At 45.6% G+C, this 23,142-nt stretch overlaps 2 protein-coding genes across 2 annotated transcripts; one reads left to right on the forward strand and one right to left on the reverse strand.

Moving 5' to 3' along the window:
• The first annotated feature begins 2,934 nt into the window (after positions 1–2,934).
• On the forward strand, positions 2,935–6,758 carry LOC125538040 (beta-fructofuranosidase, insoluble isoenzyme 2). Its single transcript, XM_048701349.2, has 7 exons — positions 2,935–3,215; positions 3,772–3,780; positions 4,112–4,974; positions 5,079–5,240; positions 5,756–6,012; positions 6,126–6,216; positions 6,322–6,758. The coding sequence occupies exons 1-7, from the start codon at positions 3,020–3,022 to the stop codon at positions 6,508–6,510; spliced, it is 1,767 nt and encodes a 588-aa protein (XP_048557306.1). The 5' UTR covers positions 2,935–3,019; the 3' UTR covers positions 6,511–6,758.
• A 7,184-nt stretch (positions 6,759–13,942) lies between these two features.
• Positions 13,943–16,946, reverse strand: LOC125538041 (small ribosomal subunit protein uS11y). Its single transcript, XM_048701350.2, has 6 exons — positions 16,791–16,946; positions 16,567–16,689; positions 16,429–16,474; positions 14,848–14,933; positions 14,620–14,749; positions 13,943–14,203 (listed from the first exon to the last, which is right to left on the reverse strand). The coding sequence occupies exons 1-6, from the start codon at positions 16,791–16,793 to the stop codon at positions 14,136–14,138; spliced, it is 456 nt and encodes a 151-aa protein (XP_048557307.1). The 5' UTR covers positions 16,794–16,946; the 3' UTR covers positions 13,943–14,135.
• Positions 16,947–23,142: the final 6,196 nt, after the last annotated feature.

Raw genomic sequence — 23,142 nt, forward strand, 5'->3', positions numbered from 1 at the left:
TACTACTCTAAGTTACTCTCCATTATGACTAGTCTAATGGCTGGATTGAATCATCACAGGGAAGAGCTAAATTAAGAAATACAAATATTCAACTGAAACACGTGGAACATTCTCTGCTACAGAAAGTTATCTTGTCGCGAGCAAGCAGATATTCCTCCAATACTCCCGGCCGGGCACGGCCTACAGCAGGTTTGGTGCCCAATCACGCGTCCTAGTTAAGCATCGCCGCAAGCACCTCGCAGCTCGCACCGTGGCAGTTTATACCCTACTAAAGAAAATACCGTGGTAATCACGTTGTGAGAAGAACACATGCCGTTTCACCATGAGGCTTTGAAACATAGTCATCGCAAAATATAGGCTCATGCACATGGATACCACCATTTGGCGTCTTCATGAGTTGCTTTTTGATTGGTGAGATAAGAGAATTAACATGACAAATCCTAACAGAAGAGCTATTGCCTCCCTCATCATGTTAGTGTCTTCGACAATATGGAACGAGTGGAATGCTAAAATCTTCAGGCATAAGAGCACGCCGCCCTGGATCCTCCTCAAAATAGTTACCGATGAGGCTAGACTTTGGGTTACTGCCGGTGCTAAGAAACTAGAAAAAAATTATATGAAGCAAGTAATTGCCATATCGCGTGGAGTGGGATCCTGTAACTGACTGTTCATTTAATAAATGATGCAAATCTTTTCATGAAGAAGCAATCATGTAATGACGGGAAGGCCTGCTGTGAGAAGAAGCAATCACATAATGACGCGGGAGTAGTGAGCGCGTGTTACACGCGGCTCCCGTTGATCTTTTTTGCTGCTTCAAAACTTAGAGCACAGCCGGGAAAAATTTGATTTAAACGCATACCTCAAATCGGTCTCAAACGCTTGAGCTAACCGATAACCCTCATATTCAGCTCAAATACAGAACGGATAAAGGATGACCCCGATGTGACCGGATGCGTCTGTCACGTCGGATCCGGCCCACGCTGGCCCACCCAACTCATATATATCCGTTCTCATCTGCCTCCCGGGCCAAACTCTAGCCACTCCACTCTGCCACTCAAGCTCCCATCCGGCGATCTCCAGCATGGCGGACAATGGATCCCAGGGGCGGCGCCAGGGGTCTTCTTAGGTATTCGGTTGAATACCCAAGATTTTGACAAACCATTGAAATTTTATATAAACAAGCGATTTTTTTTGCAAAACAGTGATGATTTGGGCAAAATGAATACCCTCCTCCAAAATGAATACTCACCCTCTAGAACCTGGCGCCGCCACTGATGGATCCGAGTCCAACACCTTCAGATCCATTGACCCCAAACTAATCACACGCGGCCTCGAGGAGGAGATGACAGTCCGGCTTGCGCTCCGCCGCTCCCGGGAGGAGGCCGCCTGACGGCAGCGCTCAGACTCCTTCCGTTAGGGATCCACTGCGTCCGTCCAAATGGCTCATGGATCCGCTGCAATGTGTGTCGCCACTGCCACACTGGAGGTGATGTGTCCGTCTGGCATCCGAACACGATGGCGGGCGTGCAACCCATTCAGTGGTGCGTCGAGGCGGAGCTGAACGCATGGGCATCGTCTGACGGAAATATGACGCGGCATGCCCGTCGTGCGCGGCGGCAGACGCGGGAGACGGAGGCAGCCCTCATGGCGGTGGACGTTGGCATGGCGGAATCGCATTCTCCGGCGCACCGCCGTATTGCACCCCTATCTGGACGTTGCACCCGCGTCGTGGTGGACGTCGGCGGTTCCTCTCAGGACGGATCCATCATCGATCTCACGTTCACCGGCACTGTGAAGGTGCTTCGACAAGGAAGAGTAGAGCATTGGAGAAGGTGGTGCGTGTCCTATGTTCTACTCTACCTCGCAGGCGATCGAAGCAACACTTTGAGGAGCGTAGTTTTGGCCGTCGGACGTGGGCACGACGGAGTCAGACGAGCTCAGCTTAGATTAGGTTTTACTTGCTTTTAATAGTATGAATTCAAGATTTTAAATTGAGATATCCCATGGTGAAAGAGATTATTTGAGGGTCAGATTTGGTGTATCCGGCTGATGCTCTCGTGGATCTGGACCGACCTCCGACCGGCTGGCTACATGCCCGCCCCGTCCGCCCGTGCCTCGCGGTGACCCACCGGCGCGTGCCGCCGACACCACGACAGCGAGCGAGTTGCCACTTGGTACGGGTGCTGTGTACTCACCTGCAAGTGCATGTATGTATGCAAGTCGCGCGCGGGGGCAATCGATGGGGGTGAAACCTGTAGAGAGCAGCTGGAGCGCGCGAGCAGTGCCTCTGTACTACTTACCTCAGTAGCCAGTACTCCTAGCTGCAAGTGGCGCGTGAAGTAGATCAATCGCGGTGTATCCCACGGACTGTAGTAGTGATGGTGGAAAAACGTATCAGCGTCGCGTGTTCTCCACTCCCGGAATTCATCGATCGCTTGCTCCGGCCAGGAGCCTGCGGTTGAAATGTGCCTCGGATGACAAGCGGGCGATCGACCTCGTATGGTGGAGGTGAAAACTAGTGTAACTACTAATGACAAGTTTAGGCCATTGTTTTCTCAAAAGCAGCCAATAAAAACAACCAACTTGCACTTCTCCACTCGAGCAACCAGACCCAGCCGGCCATGTGGCAGCACCAACGTTTCCACAGATTTCTCACGCCCAAAGCGAGATTTCCCTCCATCACAGAAGCTACCTGAGAAAGTCCTAAATAAACATTTAAAAATAAACAAGGAAAATATAGGAGGAGTACTGGCACTTCCCTATCAGATGATGTCCAATTGTCTGGTTATATCATCCAATAATGCCCCAGGAAAAATCTCTCTTCATATCTGAATTCGTGGCCTTTTGTCTCACCCTGCAAACTTTAAACTTTCAGGCTTTTCAGCGCTCGAATAGCCCCAGCGCTACGGCCTCGCACTATAAATATGACCCCCCCTGGCCTCTGCTTCTGCACAGACATCGATCCTTCTCTACTTGTTCTTCTTCCCATCGCCGGCCTCTGTGCCCCAGTGTGAGAGCAATGGTAGTTCTCGGGGGAAGAGTTGCATGGGCATGCTCGGTGCTGCTGCTGTTGCAGCTCGCCGGGGCGTCGCATGTCGTCTACGAGACCCACCTCCTGGAGGCGGAGGCGGCGGCGGCCGACGTGCCGCCTTCGATTCTTGACCCCGAGCTGAGCACGGGGTACCACTTCCGGCCGATAAAGAACTGGATCAACGGTACATGCCCACTGACCCATCTCTCCTGCTCGAGCTAGAGCGAAGCTTAGAGCTAGCTAGGCAGACCTCCTTCTTTTGCATGGCTAAAGAAACCAACGGTGTGTAGTAGCACTAGCACGTCCTTGCTCTTCGGACAACTGAACTTCAAAACCATGCATGGCCGGCGGAGGGTGGGTGGTCAGTTTCTTGGGCCATACAAGAAACTTTCGTAATCGTGTCCATTTATGTTTTGTTACTAAATTTAGCTAGGTCATACGGTGCTCAGTTTGTGTAGTACCACTATACTGCTTTACAAGAAGCAAGAACATCCATGCTTTAGGACTAGCTCTCAGTGAACTGACTACGGTCACGGGGCTCCTCCGGTGTCCAGTGAGCTAGAGCTGCTTTAGCTAGCTTGCACTTGTGTGGCCTGAGCAGTATCCTACTCCTAATACCGTGGATTAGTTTAATAACGATGCATATATTTTATTTTATTTGCAAAGGTTTATAACTGGCTCTAACTTGAGGGTTTTTTTTTTATCATCATCATGTTGGTGGTTGCCGGATGCCACGCCAGATCCCAACGGTACGTCGTCCTTCTCCCGCGCTTGTTTTAATATCCTGTCACGCGTCTCTGTCGCGTCTTCAATTTGATGCTATCTGCTACAAGAATCCGTGTTCTGCAACTTGCAACCCCGTTGAACAGCAACGCCTTTTCGTCCTGATTATACGATACTAGCTAAACAACACATATACAGGCATGCATGCATGCATGCTGCATGGCTCGTGAACTCGCAGCCCCATACACAAACCATTAACGAATGAAAATAATTGGCTCGCCATTAACCTTCACTGAGATAATCTCTTCATGGGAATGTGAACTGGACTTGTGATTTGGTGAAATTTGGTGCATGCAGCGCCCATGTTCTACAAGGGGTGGTACCATTTCTTCTACCAGTACAACCCCAAGGGGGCGGTGTGGGGCAACATCGTGTGGGCGCACTCGGTGTCGCGCGACCTCATCAACTGGGTGGCGCTGGAGACGGCCATCCAGCCCAGCATCAAGTCCGACAAGTACGGCTGCTGGTCGGGCTCGGCCACCATCCTGCGCGACGGCACGCCGGCGATCATGTACACGGGCATCGACCGCGGCGACATCAACTACGAGGTACAGAACATCGCCTTCCCCAAGAACAAGTCGGACCCGCTGCTCCGCGAGTGGGTCAAGCCCAAGAGCAACCCGATCATCGTGCCGGAGGGCGGCATCAACGCCACCCAATTCCGGGACCCGACCACCGCGTGGTACGCCGACGGCCACTGGCGGCTGCTCATCGGCGCCCTCTCTGGCGCGTCCCGCGGCGTGGCGTACGTGTACCGGAGCCGCGACTTCATGCGGTGGACGCGGGTGAGGAAGCCGCTGCACTCGGCTCCCACGGGGATGTGGGAGTGCCCGGACCTGTACCCGGTCACGGTGGACGGCCGGCAGAACGGGCTCGACACCTCCGTCACGTCCAGCCCCAAGGTGAAGCACGTGCTGAAGAACAGCCTCGACCTGCGCCGCTACGACTACTACACCGTCGGCACCTACGACCGGAAGACGGAGCGGTACGTGCCGGACAACCCCGCCGGCGACGAGCACCACCTGCGGTACGACTACGGCAACTTCTACGCCTCCAAGACGTTCTACGACCCCGTCAAGCGCCGCCGCATCCTCTGGGGCTGGGCCAACGAGTCCGACACCGCCGTCGACGACGTCGCCAAGGGATGGGCCGGAATCCAGGTAGCTGCCTAATCATATCATATGCTGGTGTACGTAGTAACCAAAAAACTTTCATGTGCACCATGCATGCATGGTCTCAGTTATTATCCGTGTGATATTTTCAGGCGATTCCGAGGAAGGTTTGGCTGGACCCGAGTGGGAGGCAGCTGATGCAGTGGCCCGTGGAGGAGCTTGAGGCGCTGAGGGCGAAAAAGCCGGTGAGTCTCAAGGACCGGGTGGTGAAGCGGGGAGAGCACGTCGAGGTCACCGGGCTACGAAGCTCACAGGTGAGCGTGCGTGCCTTTCTGAGTTAGTTCGTGTGCAATCAAGGTGACATTTTCTAGTCTAGGACCAAAAGGCGATCGAGATCACTATGTACGTACTGCCTTGCCTTGAGTGGCGCCGGCCCTGCAGAATATATTGCCCAGCCAGTAGTATGTGTTATCCTGGACCGCGCTATCTTATCCGGCGCGCTTCTCATCCGAGTTGTGTCCAGTGTGCAGTGCCCACTCTCTTGTGCCTTTTCTACTCCGTAGATTTCACTACACCTGTCCTGCACTTTAACCTCAGCTCGGCGTCATGCGTTCTGTTCCGGTCCATTACAGCTTAGAAAACTAGACTCGTCGTCACGCGCACATTGGCATTGGCCTTGCACGCACACCTCCAATCTAGCTAGGCTCCAACTGAACTGGTGCAACCTAACAATAGATCGTTTTAATTTGACCAACATAATGTCTGTTCCCTTTTGTAAGCGTGTGGTGATGAGTTCATGGTTAATTACCGGACTAACTTGTTTCATCAGGCTGACGTCGAGGTGAGCTTTGAGGTGCCGAGCCTGGAGGGAGCGGAGGCGCTGGACCCGGCGCTAGCCAACGACGCCCAGAAGCTGTGCAGCGTGAGGGGTGCCGACGTGGAAGGCGGCGTGGGCCCCTTCGGTCTGTGGGTGCTCGCCTCGTCCAAGCTGGAGGAGAAGACGGCGGTCTTCTTCCGGGTGTTCAAGGCCGCGCGCAACATCAACAGCACCAAGCCGGTGGTCCTCATGTGCTCCGACCCCACCACGTAATGACATCTCCTGATCCTCATTTCTCCCTTAAATTCATTATTTCTCACGCATGTGACATGCACACATTAGCTAGCGTTGATTTAATGTTGGGCTTCTTTGCTCGGTGCAGGTCATCTTTGAACCCGAACCTCTACAAGCCGACGTTCGCAGGCTTTGTTGATACTGACATAGCGAAGGGCAAGATATCTCTGAGGAGCCTGGTACGATATTGGCTACCATATGTTCCTCATCTCGTACATACAATATATAAGTTAACAAATGGATCATTCGTACTGATTTTGTTTGCCCATACTTTCTCTGTCTAGATCGATCGGTCCGTCATCGAGAGCTTCGGGGCAGGAGGCAGGACCTGCATCCTCTCCCGGGTTTATCCAACGCTCGCCCTAGGCAAGAACGCTCACCTTCATGTTTTCAATAACGGCAAGGCGGACATCAAGGTGTCACAGCTCACGGCGTGGGAGATGAAGAAGCCAGCGCTCATGAACGGTGCTTAGAATTTAGGGTGGATATCTACACGCAGGCTTCCTATACATGTGCCTGAATTTGGCTCACGTTCTGTTAAATTGGTCTCTGGTGAAACATGATTGGTCTGTGAGGGTACGTATGTAGCTAGGTTTGTACGTAGTATAAGTGCACTACGAAGGGATCATTTTGCCCGTAGGAACAATAAAAGTTCTATGCATATTCTGTCGTGCGCATGGGTGGAAAGTATATATATTGTCGGGCGAGTTTTAGCTTCCAAGGTTGCACTCTCTCTATCTAGCCATTATATCACTAAAGGAAAGGTTCATTTTTGTGAATATGACCATCGCCGGGTTTACATCTGGTCTCTAAACCCTACAACCTGACAAGCTTCACCCATGACGTTTACATTATTTAATTCATTTTTTTCAAAAATCAGCCACTTAGAAGTGTAGATCACTCCTGTAAAAATTACATTACCTAAAATTAAAATCTTAATAACAATAAGCAAAATGAAACTACAATTTATTAAGTGAGATTAAGATTAGGATGTTCGACCTTGTTTTCTAAGGCTTTCAGACTCCCGAAGTGGGGGTATCATAGCAAGTAGTAGCATCAATGTATCATGCATGCTAAGTTGCTAACTTGGCAATTTGGTTGAGGTGCAATGCCATTAAATGAAGAGCATATTAAGCGATGTGTCACTGTGCGCCATGCAAAACAATAAATGTGTTCATCTAAATACTAACATAGATACTATGCACTGCAAAAGTAGTACTAGTGTGTGATATACTCCACCAGAAGTAGCCTTAGAAAAAGGACCCAAATGCAAAGACTTGACAGCAAAATAAGTAGACAATTAATAGCGATTAATTTTAGACATATTTTGTCCATGAGCCACTTTAAAGATACAACCAATGCCACTGCTATATGTCAGTTGGGCCAATTGGATTGGGGGTCGGGGCGGGGGCGGGGAGCCTCTCACGCCGATTAGACCTAAGTAATGACTTGGACCGCCTCATCATCGCAACCAAGGGGCTGCCAAAACCTTTCTTTCTGAGATTTGATAATACGTGCTATTGGATTGATACCAACCTACTACAAAAAGTGGTGTGCGTGCATTGAAGGACTATGGATGTCAACGAGGGAGTGATGGATGAATACAAGACTGCATGGTTTAGCAAATTCATTGGTTTTGGAGAATTGTGGTATTGTATTTCACTAAAATGTACTAGGCGAACGTATATGAAGAGACCAATTAGCAAGCAATATGGATATAGTGAAATGCTACTAGCTTCATGTAAACAAAGATATGCTACACCATCACTAAAATCATTTTCATACCCCCTTAAATATCGCAAAGAAAGATGAATGGGCGTAGCTCAGTTTGTTAGGTTACTTGTGCTCAAACAAACCCATCCGAGTTCGAGTTTTAGACTTGACATGGGTGCTCGTAGTTTCCTCCTGAATTTATTCCAAACTTTCCGACGGTGTTTGTTCAGTGAAATACGAACATCCCGTTGATTACATGGGGCCTCTGGTGACTTTGCCAATTTGAAGATTTGTCTGCTTAGTCTCTCATAAATGATCATATGGGTATGGTATGTGTGTAAGCACTCATAGGGATGAGTCTGTGTGCGTGTCTGTATGTTTCGCAAAAAATAATATCAAAAGAATACAACATGAACATGATAAACATTGTGCTGACAAAAAAGTCATCCTCCATATGTCAATCATTTGCCCTTCCAATTGCTAAGCGTTTGTCTCGAACTGGTCTTCTATCCCTTCCACTAACGCAAGCGCCTACTCCTCGTCCTCATCCGCGTCCTTCATGGTAATATTTGCCATGGCCATGGGGTCGCCATCGTCCTCATCTGCCTCCTCCATGGTGATCTCTATCATGGCCATAGGCTCGCCCTCCTCCTCCTCCGGAGAGCTCGTGGATTGGCCCTAATGCATGCCTGGCATCGGGCCTCCATGCCGCAGACCTTTGTGCGATTTAGTTGCAACGCCATGGCAAACAGTGAACGATGGACGAGGATCGAAGGGGTGAGAAGGGATGGTTGAACAGCGGCTCGGACGGTAGGAGAAGAGTTTGGAGGGGTAGGGTTTTGGGGTGTGGCGGGCCGGTTTAAATAGCTGGGGTAGGCGGAGCGGCAGATTGAATGTGAGTACCAGCCGGAGTAGGCTTCTCAGTTGTTATGCCAGTGTGAATGTCGGGTGGGTGGACGGCCGACTCTCAGCCGTCATGTCCGCTCTGACTGGCATGAATGCCGCGTGGAGAGAGGGTTCTAGAACGAGCGGGCGCGACGAGAAAGGATCTTTTGGGTGGGGCTGCCTTGTCGGAGTCCGACATGGTGGACATTCAAACTCTCCAAACCTTTTAGTTTGGTGTTGGTTTTGCGGGATTTTGGACGTCCGGACCGGTCCGAACAAGTTTGATGACCACTGTTGGATAACTAAAGTGTCTACACGATCCGATCAGGACATTTGCATAAGGTTTGGTGATCCGCGCTAAAGCAAAAGACTATATGTTCTACTCCCTCCAATGTGTACTGTTGCAAGATAAATGTAAACTTGTCGCAACTGATTGTAGGTGCTTTTGTTTCGGTACACTTTAAACTAAAACCATGATAAGAATTATGAAAAAGGGGAATATTTTTGAACGAAAATAGCTACTCCCTCCGATCTATATTACTTATCGTTGGTTTAGTACAAAGTTGCAAAGGGGTGTGCCAAAACAAAAGCTACATATTATTTCTTGAACGAAATAGTTATATATTATCGTCACACATGTCTGGACAAGACAATAAGTGGCAGCAGGCATCAAAGATGAAGCTCTCCGTCTGCCCGTGCTACGTAGCTGTCCAGCACTGTCCACTGAACTTGATCCTCTCCATTGTTCAGCAACGTGAGGTACAACTGAAGGAAACTGGCCATATTCCAGCAACGGCGAGCAGTTGAGAAGAGTCCGGAGACAGCGTCCGATCAGAGGCCACTCCGTGAGTGCAGTGCCAGCAAAACAGCGACGTTTGAGAATCATGTCGAATCACGAAAACCTATCCATTGATGTGCTCTACTCACGTTCACGCAAGAGGGCTTGTAAAAACGTAGACGACGTTCTAATCTAGGCTGGTCCCGTTGCTACCACTCTAGCTTGACGCCATGTATGGATACACTGCAGCGGACACGGCGCCCTCACCAATCATCTCTACGGCCAGCGGCGCACGCGCACGTTCTGGTACTCCACCTCCTCTTTCGCCTTCGGCCGGTAGCCGCCCCCGCACCGTACGTCCCGGCGGCAACGTGGAGCGGCCAGCCTCGATGCGTGCATGCGTGGATGATCAACGAATGACGGGCGGCAATGGCGTGGAGAAACAGTGCGCGGCCGTGAGAAGTGCTGCTTCCGTTGGGTCACATGCACGCGTTGCCGGCCGGGAAAGGTCCGTCCGCCCTGGAGCAATGGAGGATCGCATGCAGATGCAGGACGAGTGGACGGACGCACACCGGAGCCGAGCAAGTGACGGGCACGCATGAGTCACGGTCTATGAAGCGGCCACTGACGCCGACAGGGCTCCGGTGGCGGTGCGCGCGTGGCCCAGTGGCTCTCGCGATCGTCCCAGATCCGCCTTTCGGGAGGCCGATCGCGGAGACGAGCGGCTTGTGGCTTGCTGGCAACGGCGATAATGTGGGATTCCAGATCAAATCAAAGGTGACGCCAGTTGTGCCTGCCCAATGTGGCCTCTTGCAGTTGCAGCCCTCGACGATGTGACGTGGAAGGCAATGATATATTTCCGAGGGACGTGTATGGGGGTTCGGTAAGGTGATGGAGAGTTTCTTTCTTGGTGAGGTAGTAGGAGTAGTGGCGATCCGCGATGCGAGTACATGTGGGTGGATACTGGATAGAGCCGGAGATCGCCATGAGCTCCTGAGGCTGCACTTTTCCGTTGCCTGATTCAGATAGGCAGATATATATATGCCCACTGGTGGTACTCGAACCTGCCGGCCCTGCAGCTAGAGTGGCCAAGTGGCCATACATCGGCCGTGAGTGAGGTACTGAGGTGCCATCCATGTCCATCCTGGGTGGCTGGATTCCTGGCCATATGCCTTCGACGTCCCTGAGGCGAGAGTGACGCCTTGCGCAAAGTTACTTTCGGGCCTTGCAAGTTTGTTCTTACATTGGTCTTTGAACGTTTTAACAGTCTTTTTTCATGGACGTCGATGTTTTGGACCAAACGCCTCTATCAGCACACATCACGTCACGTCACCGCATACATACATAAATGATGAAGCTGATGATGTCAGCGGATATCGTTTGCGTTATCAGTTTTTAAAATGTTTTATCTCTTAATGAAAATTTTGATTGAAAAACTGTTTTTATCATTAAATCTGTTGCGACGAGATCTTCGAAACTAGATCTCATATCGATATGTTTCGACGACTTTTTTTTGTTAAAAATTGTCATTTTGTTTCACATAAATTGTCATGATATATTTAAACTATTTTTTCTCCTACGTTTAAAGTAATTTTGACATGTTATAAAGAAAGGAAATTAAGAAACTAAATTTGCCATGGTGTATTACTAAAATTTGCCATGATCCATGGATAATTTTGACATGGTTCATAACTAAAAAGAAATTCGTTCATCTATTACTTTAAAAATGCATGGTCAATGACTCAAATTTGCCATGAACCAAAACTAAAATTGCCATGATGAATTACATAAATTTATCATGATACATGCACTAAAATTTGCCATGGTTCATAAAAAAAATCATGGTCGAAATACTAAAATTGCCATGATCTATAAACTAAAATTGTTGTGATCTACAAACTAAATTTGCTATGATGAATTACTAAAGATTGCCATGATCCATTAATTAAATTTGCCATGGTTAATAACTAAAATTTGCCATGGTCAATTAATAAATTTACGGTGGAAGTAGTTGAAATACAATGGTACCTTTAAATCTAGAAGAAAAAATATAGATAAAACATATCATGGCAACTTTAGTATAAACACTATGGCAATTTTAGTATAACATCATGGCAAGTTTTGGCCAAAAAAGTCGTTGAAACATATCAATATGAGATCTAGTTTTGAAGATCTCGTCGAGACGGATTTAATGATGAAAACGATTTTTAATTGGATTCTTTATTGAAGAAATGAAATATTTTTTAGTCCAAAAACCAAAAACATTCCACTGATGTCTTTTGTTTGATGTGGCAAAATGGATGATAATGAAGGCGTTTGGACCATGTTATTTCGTGTCACGTGTGTGGCACTTATTATTTGGGTTTTTCATAGTCAAACAATCTGACATTACAGATTAAGTGTAAAGTTATGAGGTGTTAGGTCTTAGGTGGTCGCTTGGAGGGGGAGGAAGGATGGCTCCTTTTCTTCACAGTGATCATGCATCGTGGCTTTAGATCGTTTTTACTTTCATAGTTGTAACCAAAGACATTGTGGTTCTTTTTAATAGAAATATGAGGGGGGGCTCTCTTTTTAAAAAAAAGAGTGTAAAGTTGTGGTAGATTGAAAAAAAGAAGACAAGGAACATTGAAGGTCACAAAGTTACATAAACATGCTCTCATGCTCTGTCAATCGTTTCACGGTTTTGTTCTGAGCATCCTATAGTGAAATCATACAAAATCATAGCTGTACAAAAAAGGCTAATCTCAAATATAAGACAAAAGCCTCTATTTAAAAGTTTTTTTGGCTCCTAAACCGAAGTGAAAAAATTGAAGCATAAGCTCAAACAAACAGTGCCTAAATAGCCTCCTGAGTGATCCACCATAAAATGTGAAAATATTAGACCAATTAAAGTACTTTGATCGGGGACACATCCACTTAAAGCAGATAACCGAGTCGTTGCTTCAATGTCGAGATACCCAGGAAGAAGACTATATGATCACGGTATGAAAAATAATACTTATGAGAAACCAAAGCACCATTAGCTCTCTAACGTTGGCTACAAACATCATGTCAGAATGGGGATGGAGCCAAGAGAACACTTATTCCACACAAGAGAACCTCCACCGTCAAGACAATGTCGCTGAGGAGACACAAAGCTAACATAGAAAGACTTGAACCACTCTGAAAGCAAACATTTGAGTTGTCCCCACCTACTTAGGACACAGATTCTTGGATGAGCAAGAGAAAAATTCTTTAACAAGATATAGGTCAAGCAGAGATCCTAGCCAGACACGGACAATGTTAGATCAATAGTTCTATGGTGCCAACTCTATTGGGCCAGGTTCATTTGTTACAAACGAATTCAATTTTTAATCAATCTAGTGAAATTTTTGCCAAGTTCATCTAATGAAATTTTTGCCAAGTTCATTAGGTTCAACTGACCCCACAGATTGCTCCGTCCAACAGAGACGAATCAAATCTATTAAGTATACGGACTAAGCTAGAATGGGCACGATATGAACCCAAGGATATTTGCATCCACTTTTCAAAAAATGCATTTCAAGTACGTTTTAAAATCTCAAAAAAATCAAAAGAAAATTTCATGCATACATGTTCAAAAATGTATGTGCGCGCTGCAAAGTTTTATGAAAAAATGTTTTTTTTTTAATTTTGTCTCCCTGAAAAAGACAAATTTCAATGCTTCTAAATAGTGTTTCACGACATAATTTTTTGTCTTTTTTACACATGTCACGAAAAAAGCTGTGAAAGTTTATGCAAGCACATAGAACATGAACACATACCCATGTCATCTTTTCGGATATTTTTACCATTTAAAAATGTGTTTTCTAAAGTGGGTTCATATGTATCCGGATTCATCCATGCACTTCCCCACGAAGCTAGACCAATTGTCATCTCTATTGAGCTGGGTTCATTTGTTACAAATGAATAGTATTGTTTACAGATTTAGTGAAGAGATTGTTCAATTCATTGTACTCAACTAACTTTACTGCATATAAGGCACCTCCGTCCCCATTAGAGCAGAGAATAATATATTGAGTAAAATTTGTTTCAAACCTTTAACTTGAGGTGCTAGTCTAAGTTGAACCAGGACCCTACGAATGGAATTCAAACGATAGTTCAATAACTTTGTCAGAGTTCCCCTCATGCAAGTAACATCCCATAAGGCCATAATAGTCAGGCACGGGAACACGAAAAACTGCACGTTCAAAAGGACACCTGTGGAGCAGGGAGAAGCACAGCGGTCGTTTGTGAAGATAAATTAGGGTTGAAGAGAGCTAAGGATGTCACTGACGCGAGCGAGTGATTCTCGTGGGTATTGCATGGCCCATGGGAGCCAATTTCATGGATCAAAGTAGACTATCTTATGCGCCACCCATTTAGCAAAGCCACTCAACAAGCCCACAATCAAAATAGCAAGCAAACTGCAGGTTAGTTGACACAGAAGCTACAACAGTATGTAAGTTTTTTAGACACATGATTGAAACAAGCAACAACAAGACGCAAAAGTAAATCCATAGCAAACGAAGTGTAATAATAGATGGCAACCACTTGATTCAAAGCCGGGAAAGGGTCATTTTCTAAACATGCAACACAATATCTCTCAAAATCTATAAATCCACAAGATCTGACTTAACATCATAAACGGAGTAGTACAGAACAAGTTGCAAGACACAGGATATCGATAGCTTGGTATTGTTCCATTCTTGAACGAGCATGGAATTACAGCCTCCTTCCTCTTCTACCACCCTTCCGGCGGGTGCTGTCAGTTGGGACCGGGGTAACATCCTCTGCTCAACACAAAAAGAACATCATGGATTAATCCGCTGTATGACATCACAAACTAAACTGGAAAATAAAACATCCTCTGCTCAACACAAAAAAAACATCATGGATTAATCCGCTGTATGATATCATAAACTAAACTGGAAAATGTAAGGTTCAAATCACGGTAACTGGCATCCAAGGCAAAATTAATCAACATTGATCATAACATAAACATAGTATGCAGAAAGGACAAGCAAAACATCAGTCCATATCAAAACCAAGCCAGCCATGTGACCAGACGATTTCAAGAACTATTGACTGCCAGACAAAATAAGAAGACAAGCCTTGCAGATGCAATGTATGGCAGAATAGTTTTTTCCCGGAAGCAAATGAGATGAAATGCCACGGCACAGCATACACAAGGGCATCACAGGCTTACCAATGCGTCCAATCTTCATGCCAGAACGTGCAAGAGCTCTAAGCGCAGCTTGAGCACCAGGACCTGGAGTTTTTGTCTTGTTTCCACCAGTAGCACGGAGCTTAATGTGCAGAGCAGTAATTCCAAGCTCCTAAACAAGGGGGGAAGATCACCATATGTATCAGTGGAGATTCATCAAATTTGACTACCACCATACTTGAACATAACCACATCAATTTTTTTTAGTACCTTGCATCTTACAGCAACATCCTGAGATGCAAGCATAGCTGCATAAGGGGATGATTCATCACGATCAGCTTTGACCTTCATGCCACCTGTAAAATGCAATTATTTAGTACAATCACAAATTTATAAGACATAAAAAAGAAACTGATAGATGTTGAGCATCACAGAAGAACCGACAGCCAATCACTCTTTAGTGTCATGGCAGATATAAGTTTTAGCTAAAAAGGTATAAATAGCCAAGAAAAACCATTCAATCCTTAGTGAACTGAGTTCACTTCTTCAACCACCAAATAAGAGACTACACATAGAATATTTCTACTACTGATATGTTATATTCAAAAAGACATCTGAAATGTTCTGAAGATATTGTACAGCCAATATTTAAAATCTTCAAATGTAACTTAGAAGTAATCACAAACGAAAGCATGTTCTTCCAACATTTAGGCGTCTCCATTTTAATTGGCAAAGAGTTGCAAGGGTGTAGAGCTCAGCAGAAGCAAGACAGAGAGCATCTGCTTCATACCGACCATACATCACAAGAAACTGAATGGAAAGATGAAGACACCTGTTAATGAAATTGGAAGTTGAGTTCCAGAGAAAAACTCTCTAGATCCCCATATGAATCTTGCACAGCAATGACTCGACACGCTCCCACAGAACAAAAGGGAGGCGATCTTAAGGGCGGTGCTTACAAAAGGTCGATAGGATCAAAAATAAAACTCAATATGGAAGACAGCATGATCAAAAGAGGTGGTTCATAAGAAGTAAGCAAGACAAATATAGATCAACAATCTCGCTCAAGTTTTAACCTATGATAACCTCACATATGAACTAATAATTTTCACATAAATAGAAGACAGCATCCAGATCCCAAACTGAATAATCAAATAGTTAACGGATAAGGACATTTGGCTCATACCCTATTGAGTTTCTGCATGAATCAATTCCATTAAAGAAAAAGGTGGACATTAAGCCATACTGACAAACAAAATACCAATACTACCTACCAAACACGAATGTTGGTTCAGTGAAATGTTTTTCCAAAGAACCAACCATCATGCTGATTTTTTAGATACAACTACAGGAGTGCCAATATGCACTTGGTTCAGTGAAATATAGTCATATCAAGCATGTTCACTTCCAGAATTTAGGCAGCTCCATCTAATGTTACAAAGAGTTGCAGGAGTGAGGAACACAGCATGAGCAGTGCATAAAGCAGCTGCTGCCTGCTGGCTACATACACTACAAGAAACCCAATGAAATGATGGAAACAGCTCGAACTAAAACAGGAAGAGAGGAGGTTCCGGAGAAGAACTCTCCGGATCCTCGTTTTCAATCTTGCATGGCTATGACTCGACACGCTCCCACGGATGAAAAGGGAGGGGATCTTAAGGGCCATGCTTGCACACAAAACTTAAAAACATCCAAGTTCATAACAAATCATGAAACTTGACTATATACTGTTCCAAACGAACATATCTCTAACAGTACGAGACGATGCTTAACAGAAACAAATCACCAACATGTATACATCAGCCACCACGCCTTACTAGTAAAGGTAAATATAAGAAGAGATGTGATTACCGGTGATGCGGACGAGCGTCTCCCTCCCGGACAGATCCGTGACATGCTGCGACAGCGAAGCCAGATGTGGCAAGAGTTTCAGGTCCGCGGTGCAAACAAAAAAGCAGCAAGAAAGGCGGCGTGTCCTTGGGATCTTACGATGAAGGTGTCGTTGAAGGAGGCGAAGATGTGCGCGACGCCGAAGACGTGCTCCCCCTCGCGGACGGCGGGGCCGAGCGTCACGTTCTCCTCCTTGGGCTCGCGGGTCTTCTTCCTCCCTGACTGCACGAACAGACACAGCAACGGACGATGCCCAGATGGATAAGCACAAGAATCAAGTCTACAGCGAGTTGACGGGGAAGGAACGAGCGACGAGGCGTTACCATGGCGGCTGCGGCGGCAGCGGCGGCGGCGGCGAGAGGAGGAGGAGGCTAGGGTTTGGAGTGGACGAGAGATGAGCTGCGGTGGGGAAGTGCAGGAGTGGGCAAAGATAAAGCCTCCCGAGAGTGGGCCGCGCCCGGTTTTGGATGCGTGGGTCGCCTGGTTATACGGGCTGCATTTTGCGCCGAGCTCTCTGAACTATACTGGGCTTGCATGACTAAATATTGGGCTAAGGGTGCGTGTTTGTGTGTACCGCAACCCGGGTGTCCAGTTTTTTTTTAGGGTTAAAGCATTTAGATACATACTCGTACATTATAACTGAGCACTTTTCCTGCCCTCTCAGACCATTAGCGTTATCAGCCGTTGAATCCTTAGTTTGGCGCATTTGTGACCGTCAGATTTGCTCTCGGTCGCCCTAATCAGCCCCAGTTCGCTGTTAACGAGCGCCAACGGTTATGGGCCGCTGCTCTGGTGTCATTTTTTTTGTTCTATGATAAATCTTGGCCTAATGGGCCTTTACCAGCTCTTTTCCCAAAACAAAAACATTGTGTCGATCGACGGAGTCGCGTACCTCCCATCCCTTTTCGTGAGGCGACCGACTTGAGTGACGGCCGATGTCGAGCCAGAGCAAAGGATCCATGGAGATCGTGTTGGTTCAGGCAGGGCCTTGCCCGGATTCGGCTCGATTTACTCGATCCATTCGGTTGCACGGCGCGGCAGAATGGTCAACATGCATTCTCCCTTTGAAGTTCTATCGCCAATCCGATGACGGTTGATTGATTGAGAGTTTAATCAGCCATTACTACAAAATCGATGCGCGGGCTGCTAGTTACTGCAGGCCAGTTACAATTGGTGATTCGCAATTTTCATTCAATTTATGCACGCCCATATAATCCCAACCTTTCCGCTGCTCATTCCCCACACTTCCGTAAATCATTCTCTAAAAACTATGGGTGATTTTAGGTCTCCAGTTCTCCCTCCTTCCTACATCTCCTCTTCCCCCAATTTTTCCTCCATCGCGAATATGTTCTCTTTATGATGTTCATAGTGTCCACACAAAAATTGCAGGTTCTGTACATGGACAAGTTCTAGCAACATACTGCTGGGTTTCTTACCTTTTTCTAGTTGAATCCGTCGGTATCCAATGGCTAATGAACGGGTTAGTATCAATGTCCTCTTTTGCCTCGTTTAACTAAATTTATGCTTGAACTCAATATTTGTGTCTATGTACCTTTTAATCGTATGATATGATGATAGTCTCTATAGCTGTTTAAAATAATTATATCTTATCTAGCAGGTTATTTAGCAAGTGAAAAATGCTAAAAAGAAATATACAAGGCGTTGATGCGTCCACATCACACTATGGATAAAATGAAAATATTGTGGGTCACTCCGACGCTGTTGTCCATGCTGTCGCACTGGTTTTTTGCATGTGATGTTCCTCTCCTTGTTGTGCTAGGGGCCATTGTTCTTGTTGCATCCTACTTACCTAGGTCAGCACCTTTCCTGATTGACTTCTGGATCGATTTTGAAGCTGGGATGTCGAGTTTCTTGATTTTCTCATGACACTAATTTTCCAGTTAGGTGAGCATCTCACATTAATGACCAAGCTAATTTAGGCTAATCTAGGCTAAGAAATGAGTTCTCAAATGTGTTGCCAGCAGTAGTTTTTTATGAGTCTACCCAAGTGCCAGAGTAACTATCTCGCTTTTAGTTGTGATGCTGATTATTTACATTTCAGAGCTCATTTCTTATGACTTCTTGTGTGTATCATGATAGATTGTATACAACTGATCGTAACTCATTTTATTATTCAGAGACTTCCAACAAATTACCTATGCTAATAATTCTCTTTTCTTTTTCCTTCCTTTTCATTTGCCAATTACATAGGTTCATTAGAAATCCAACTGTCAATGAGAATGCCATGGACCTCATTTTTGGTTCAATAGATCGTTCAACTTCTTTTATTTAATTTGCATGTGGAAAACAACATATGCTAATTCTCCATTTATGTTTCAACATACACATGCGCACACGTTTGTACTAGTTAATTGTTCGCGAAACAATCTGCCGACATACTCACACGACACTTTAGTTTTGTTGTCTTATTATTTCCCTTTTACTCTGCTCTCTATTTTTCCATCTTGCTTCACTTTCAATCAATCGTCACAGCAATTGCTTATATCAATTTTTTATTCTCAAATGCACATCGCAACAAAGATGAGCTTCCAAAGTACATCATACACAGTATGTACCTTCCTGTGCCCGACGCACTGGACTGGAGGCAGAGCAGCGCCGTCACCATGGTCAAGCACCAGGGCAAGCGTGGTAAGCACCATGCTTGTGAATCTGTTGTTCTACACTTGACCTTGCAGCGCTCATCTATATTCCCTGTTCAAATTTTATTGTTTGTGTACTTGTTTGGTTTTATTGCTAAAGCTTAGATATTGACATGTGGTGCATAAGCACTTCAAAAGCATAGTGATCCATTAACTAGAACCCATGTTAGGGAGCAGAAGCTGACAAGTACGAGCTAACCACCCTTGCATAACTCGTTAGGTAACAATGGTGGTAGATAAATTGGTTTGCACTTGGCAATTAGCAACTTGTTTGCCTATCATACTTGGCAAAGATCATCGTGCCCACTTGGAAAAGTGGTTGAAAAAATGTCTCTGTTTAGTTTTTTGCAGGCCCAATTTCCAGTTTTACTACCTACATTTCTCCAAATTATACTGGCTGTAATCACTTCTCTTCCTAATAGTACACCCACAAAGTTTTTTATCCTTGGTACTAAAACTTTGATATTGAGATGTTGTCACACAACTACATAAAAGCATAGTCGTACTTAGATATGTATGACCAAGGCATTTTTTACGACAAATAACTCCAATAAATAGAATCCATGCAAGCGAGCAGAAGCTGATACAAACAAGCTAATCTCCCCATTACATAACTTGTTAGGAAGTAGAGGCATTTAGCAACATGTTTGCCTGCAGTACTAAAAAATCAAGCCCGGGTAGAGAAGATGTTGAAAAAATGTCTCTGATTAGTTTTTCGCAGGCCCAGTTTGCAGTTTTACTGACTACATTCCTTCAAGCTATGCTGGTTTTTAGTCCTTCAGCTCTTCCCAATAGTAGACCCATGAACTTTGTTATCCTTCAAATGTGAAATATATCAAGGAAGTGCCTGCTCTAGTACTGACTGCTTGGAAAATTAGATAAATAAGTTAGAGCTAGAGAGTTATGCTCTAATTCCTTGTGTGATTCGTAGGTGATATTGCTTTTTAAGGCGTCCCACACGAGAGAATTCTTCTAACCATTTTGTTAGCTTTTGCGGTTTGGCCATGGAAATAGACAAGTGCTGCTTTATTATGTAGACCAGTTATGTATTACGCCTTAAATAAGAATCTTATAAAAAAATTATTATGCTCGCGTCAATCTATAATTCTAGGTTTGGGATTATTTTAGGTTGCCGATGGCTATACTGGAAATGTGCAGTTTAGAGATGCTATATAAGAATTGTGTGAGCACTCATGTTTTACAAATTAGGATCACAACAGCAGAAGAAGTGAAGGTGCAAGTATCTGTTTTCATGAAGTCACTCCTTTATACTTGTATTGTTTCGTTTTACGCAAGTGCCTTGATATAAGATGCTTAAAGTATTTTTCGGTTTTACCTCGTTCCTTATTACTAACCCACAACCGTACTATCGGTTAATGTGGTCTGGACTGTCATTCAGGTGCTTGTTGGAGCTTCTCAGCTACACGTGCCATGGGAGTTATAAACAAGATCACGACGGGCTCTCTTCTCAGCCTTCCTGAGTAGAAACTAATCGGTTGTGACAGATCCCACAATGCTGGTTGTGGCAGGTAGGTGAAGGAAATATGCCCTAGAGGTAATAATAAAGTTGTTATTTTATATTTCCTTATTCATGATAAATGTTTATTATTCATGCTAGAATTGTATTGATCGGAAACCTAAATACATGTGTGAATACATAGACAAACACTGTGTCCCTAGTGAGCCTCTACTTGACTAGCTCGTTGATCAAAGATGGTTAAGGTTTTCTAACCATGGACATGAGTTGTCATTTGATAGCGGGATCACATCATTAGGAGAATGATGTGATGGACAAGACCCATCCATTAGCTTAGCATAATGATCGTTCAGTTTTATTATTATTGCTTTCTTCATGTCAAATACATATTCCTTCGACTATGAGATTATGCAACTCCCGGATACCGGAAGAATGCCTTATGTGCTATCAAACGTCAAAACGTAACTGGGTGAGTATAAAGATGCTCTACAAGTATCTCCGAAGGTGTTTGTTGACTTGGCATAGATCGAGATTAGGATTTGTCACTCTGAGTATCGGAGAGGTATCTCTAGGCCCTCTCGGTAAAGCACATCATAAGAAGCCTTGCAAGCAAAGTAACTAATGTGTTACTTGCAGGATGATGCATTATAGAACGAGTAAAGAGACTTGTCGGTAACGAGATTGAACTAGGTATGTAGATACCGACGATCGAATCTCGGGCAAGTAACATACCAATGGACAAAGTGAATTACGTATGTTGTCATAACGGTTCGACCGATAAAATCTTCGTAGAATATGTAGGAGTCAATATGGGCATCCAGGTTTCGATGTTGGTTATTGACCGAAGAGGTGTCTCGGTCATGTCTACATAGTTCTCGAACCCGTAGGGTCCGCACGCTTAACGTTCGATGACGATATAGTATTATATGAGTTATGTGATTTGGTGACCGAATGTTGTTCAGAGTCCCAGATGAGATCACGGACATGACGAGGAGTCTCGAAATGATCGAGAGGTGAAGATTGACATATAGGACGATAGTATTCGGACACCGAAAGTGTTCCGGAGAGTATCAGGCACATATAGAGCCATTGGAAGGGGTTCCGGACACCTGCGGCAAAGATATGGGCTTAATTGGCCAAGCGAGGGACATACCAGCCCACAAAGGGATGGTGTGCCCCTCCACCAGGTCGGCCAGCCCTAGGGAAAGAAAAGAGGGAAGGGCAAGTCTCTCCTTCCTTCCCCTCCTCAAGGGAGAAAGGAAAAGGGGGGGGGGGGCCACCTCCCCCTTCCTTCCCGTCGCGCCTATACAAGGAAAGGGGGCAAACCAGGGCAGGAGCCCAAGTGGGATTCAGCCCACTTGGGGCGCCCCTTGGCCTCTCCCCTCTCCCTCCCACCTATATATACGAGGAGGGGGCGCCTAGCACACACAACGCCAATTGTTAGCCGTGTGCGATGCCCCCTCCACAGTTTACACCCCATACTCTCACGGTGCTTAGGCGAAGCCCTGCGCGGACCACTTCACCATCACCGTCACCACGCGCGTCGTGCTGATGGAACTCATATACTTCATCGACATCTTGCTGGATCAAGAAGACGAGGGACGTCATCGAGCTAAACGTGTGCAGAACTCGAAGGTGACGTACGTTCGGTGCTTGATCGGTCGGAGCTAGAAGAAGTTCGACTACATCAACCGCGTTGTCAAACGCTTCTGCTTTTGGTCTACGAGGGTATGTAAACACACTCTACCCTCGTTGTTATGCATTTCCATGTATAGATCATTGCGTGTGCGTAGATTTTTTTTTGTTTTCCATGCAACGTTTCCCAACGGTAGCCTCATGAACTATGCTTATAAGTTTGTGATTAATAATGGTGGGAGTGACACGAAGGATGACTACATGTTTGGTGAATCAGATGGAACATGCTACAAAAACAAAGTAAAATGGAGGTGTAGTTGTGTAGAACAAAAACAAAAACTACCTTGAGCATGTTTTAGGCTCATGATCTGTCATATTCATGCAATTTGTCTCCTTGTTTCATAGCTGAAAAAGCATGTGGTAACAATTGATGGCTATTGAAGCGACGTCCTGCCGGTGTATATCAGGAACGCCTGCATCAACAATGACGCATGCACCAACGATGACACCTTCAAGGTGATGTGGAAGTAAGGCCAGGGCATGGGGATCCTGGTGGTCAAGTGCGCCAAGGAGACCGACGCGTTTTACTCGCTCATGACCCAAGCAGTGATTTTCCATTGCCTCTAGATATATTATCGACTGTCGCTAGCCTCTGGTTTTAGACGTGAACTTGCATGTATCAGTACTTCATATTGCTATATTTTGAGTCTAACAAAATAACATTACGTAGTGCAATTGCAAAACAGTAAAACGGAACCACCTACAAGCCACCACAGCGTTTTAACATCTTCAGCCGTCGGATCAACAATAGTAACGGACAGATCGCTCAATGTTCACCGAGCGTTGCTTGCCGTTTTCACCTCGTCACAATCCGTTCCCAACACGCAGTCAGGGTCGCTGCTC

The sequence above is a fragment of the Triticum urartu genome, chromosome 2A (genome assembly GCF_056163025.1).
Source record: "Triticum urartu cultivar PI428250 chromosome 2A, HENAU_Tu73, whole genome shotgun sequence".
NCBI lineage: Eukaryota > Viridiplantae > Streptophyta > Magnoliopsida > Poales > Poaceae > Triticum > Triticum urartu.

Coding starts and splice junctions, on each gene's coding strand:
- LOC125538041 (XM_048701350.2), bottom strand. Junction 16,475..16,566: donor CCTTCAACGACACCTTCATC/GTAAGATCCCAA, acceptor TCGCTGTCGCAG/CATGTCACGGATCTGTCCGG. Junction 14,204..14,619: donor CATGAAGATTGGACGCATTG/GTAAGCCTGTGA, acceptor TGTGTTGAGCAG/AGGATGTTACCCCGGTCCCA.
- LOC125538040 (XM_048701349.2), top strand. CDS start 3,020: ATGGTAGTTCTCGGGGGAAGAGTTGCATGGGCATGCTCGGTGCTGCTG. Junction 4,975..5,078: donor AGGGATGGGCCGGAATCCAG/GTAGCTGCCTAA, acceptor TGATATTTTCAG/GCGATTCCGAGGAAGGTTTG. Junction 6,013..6,125: donor ATGTGCTCCGACCCCACCAC/GTAATGACATCT, acceptor TGCTCGGTGCAG/GTCATCTTTGAACCCGAACC.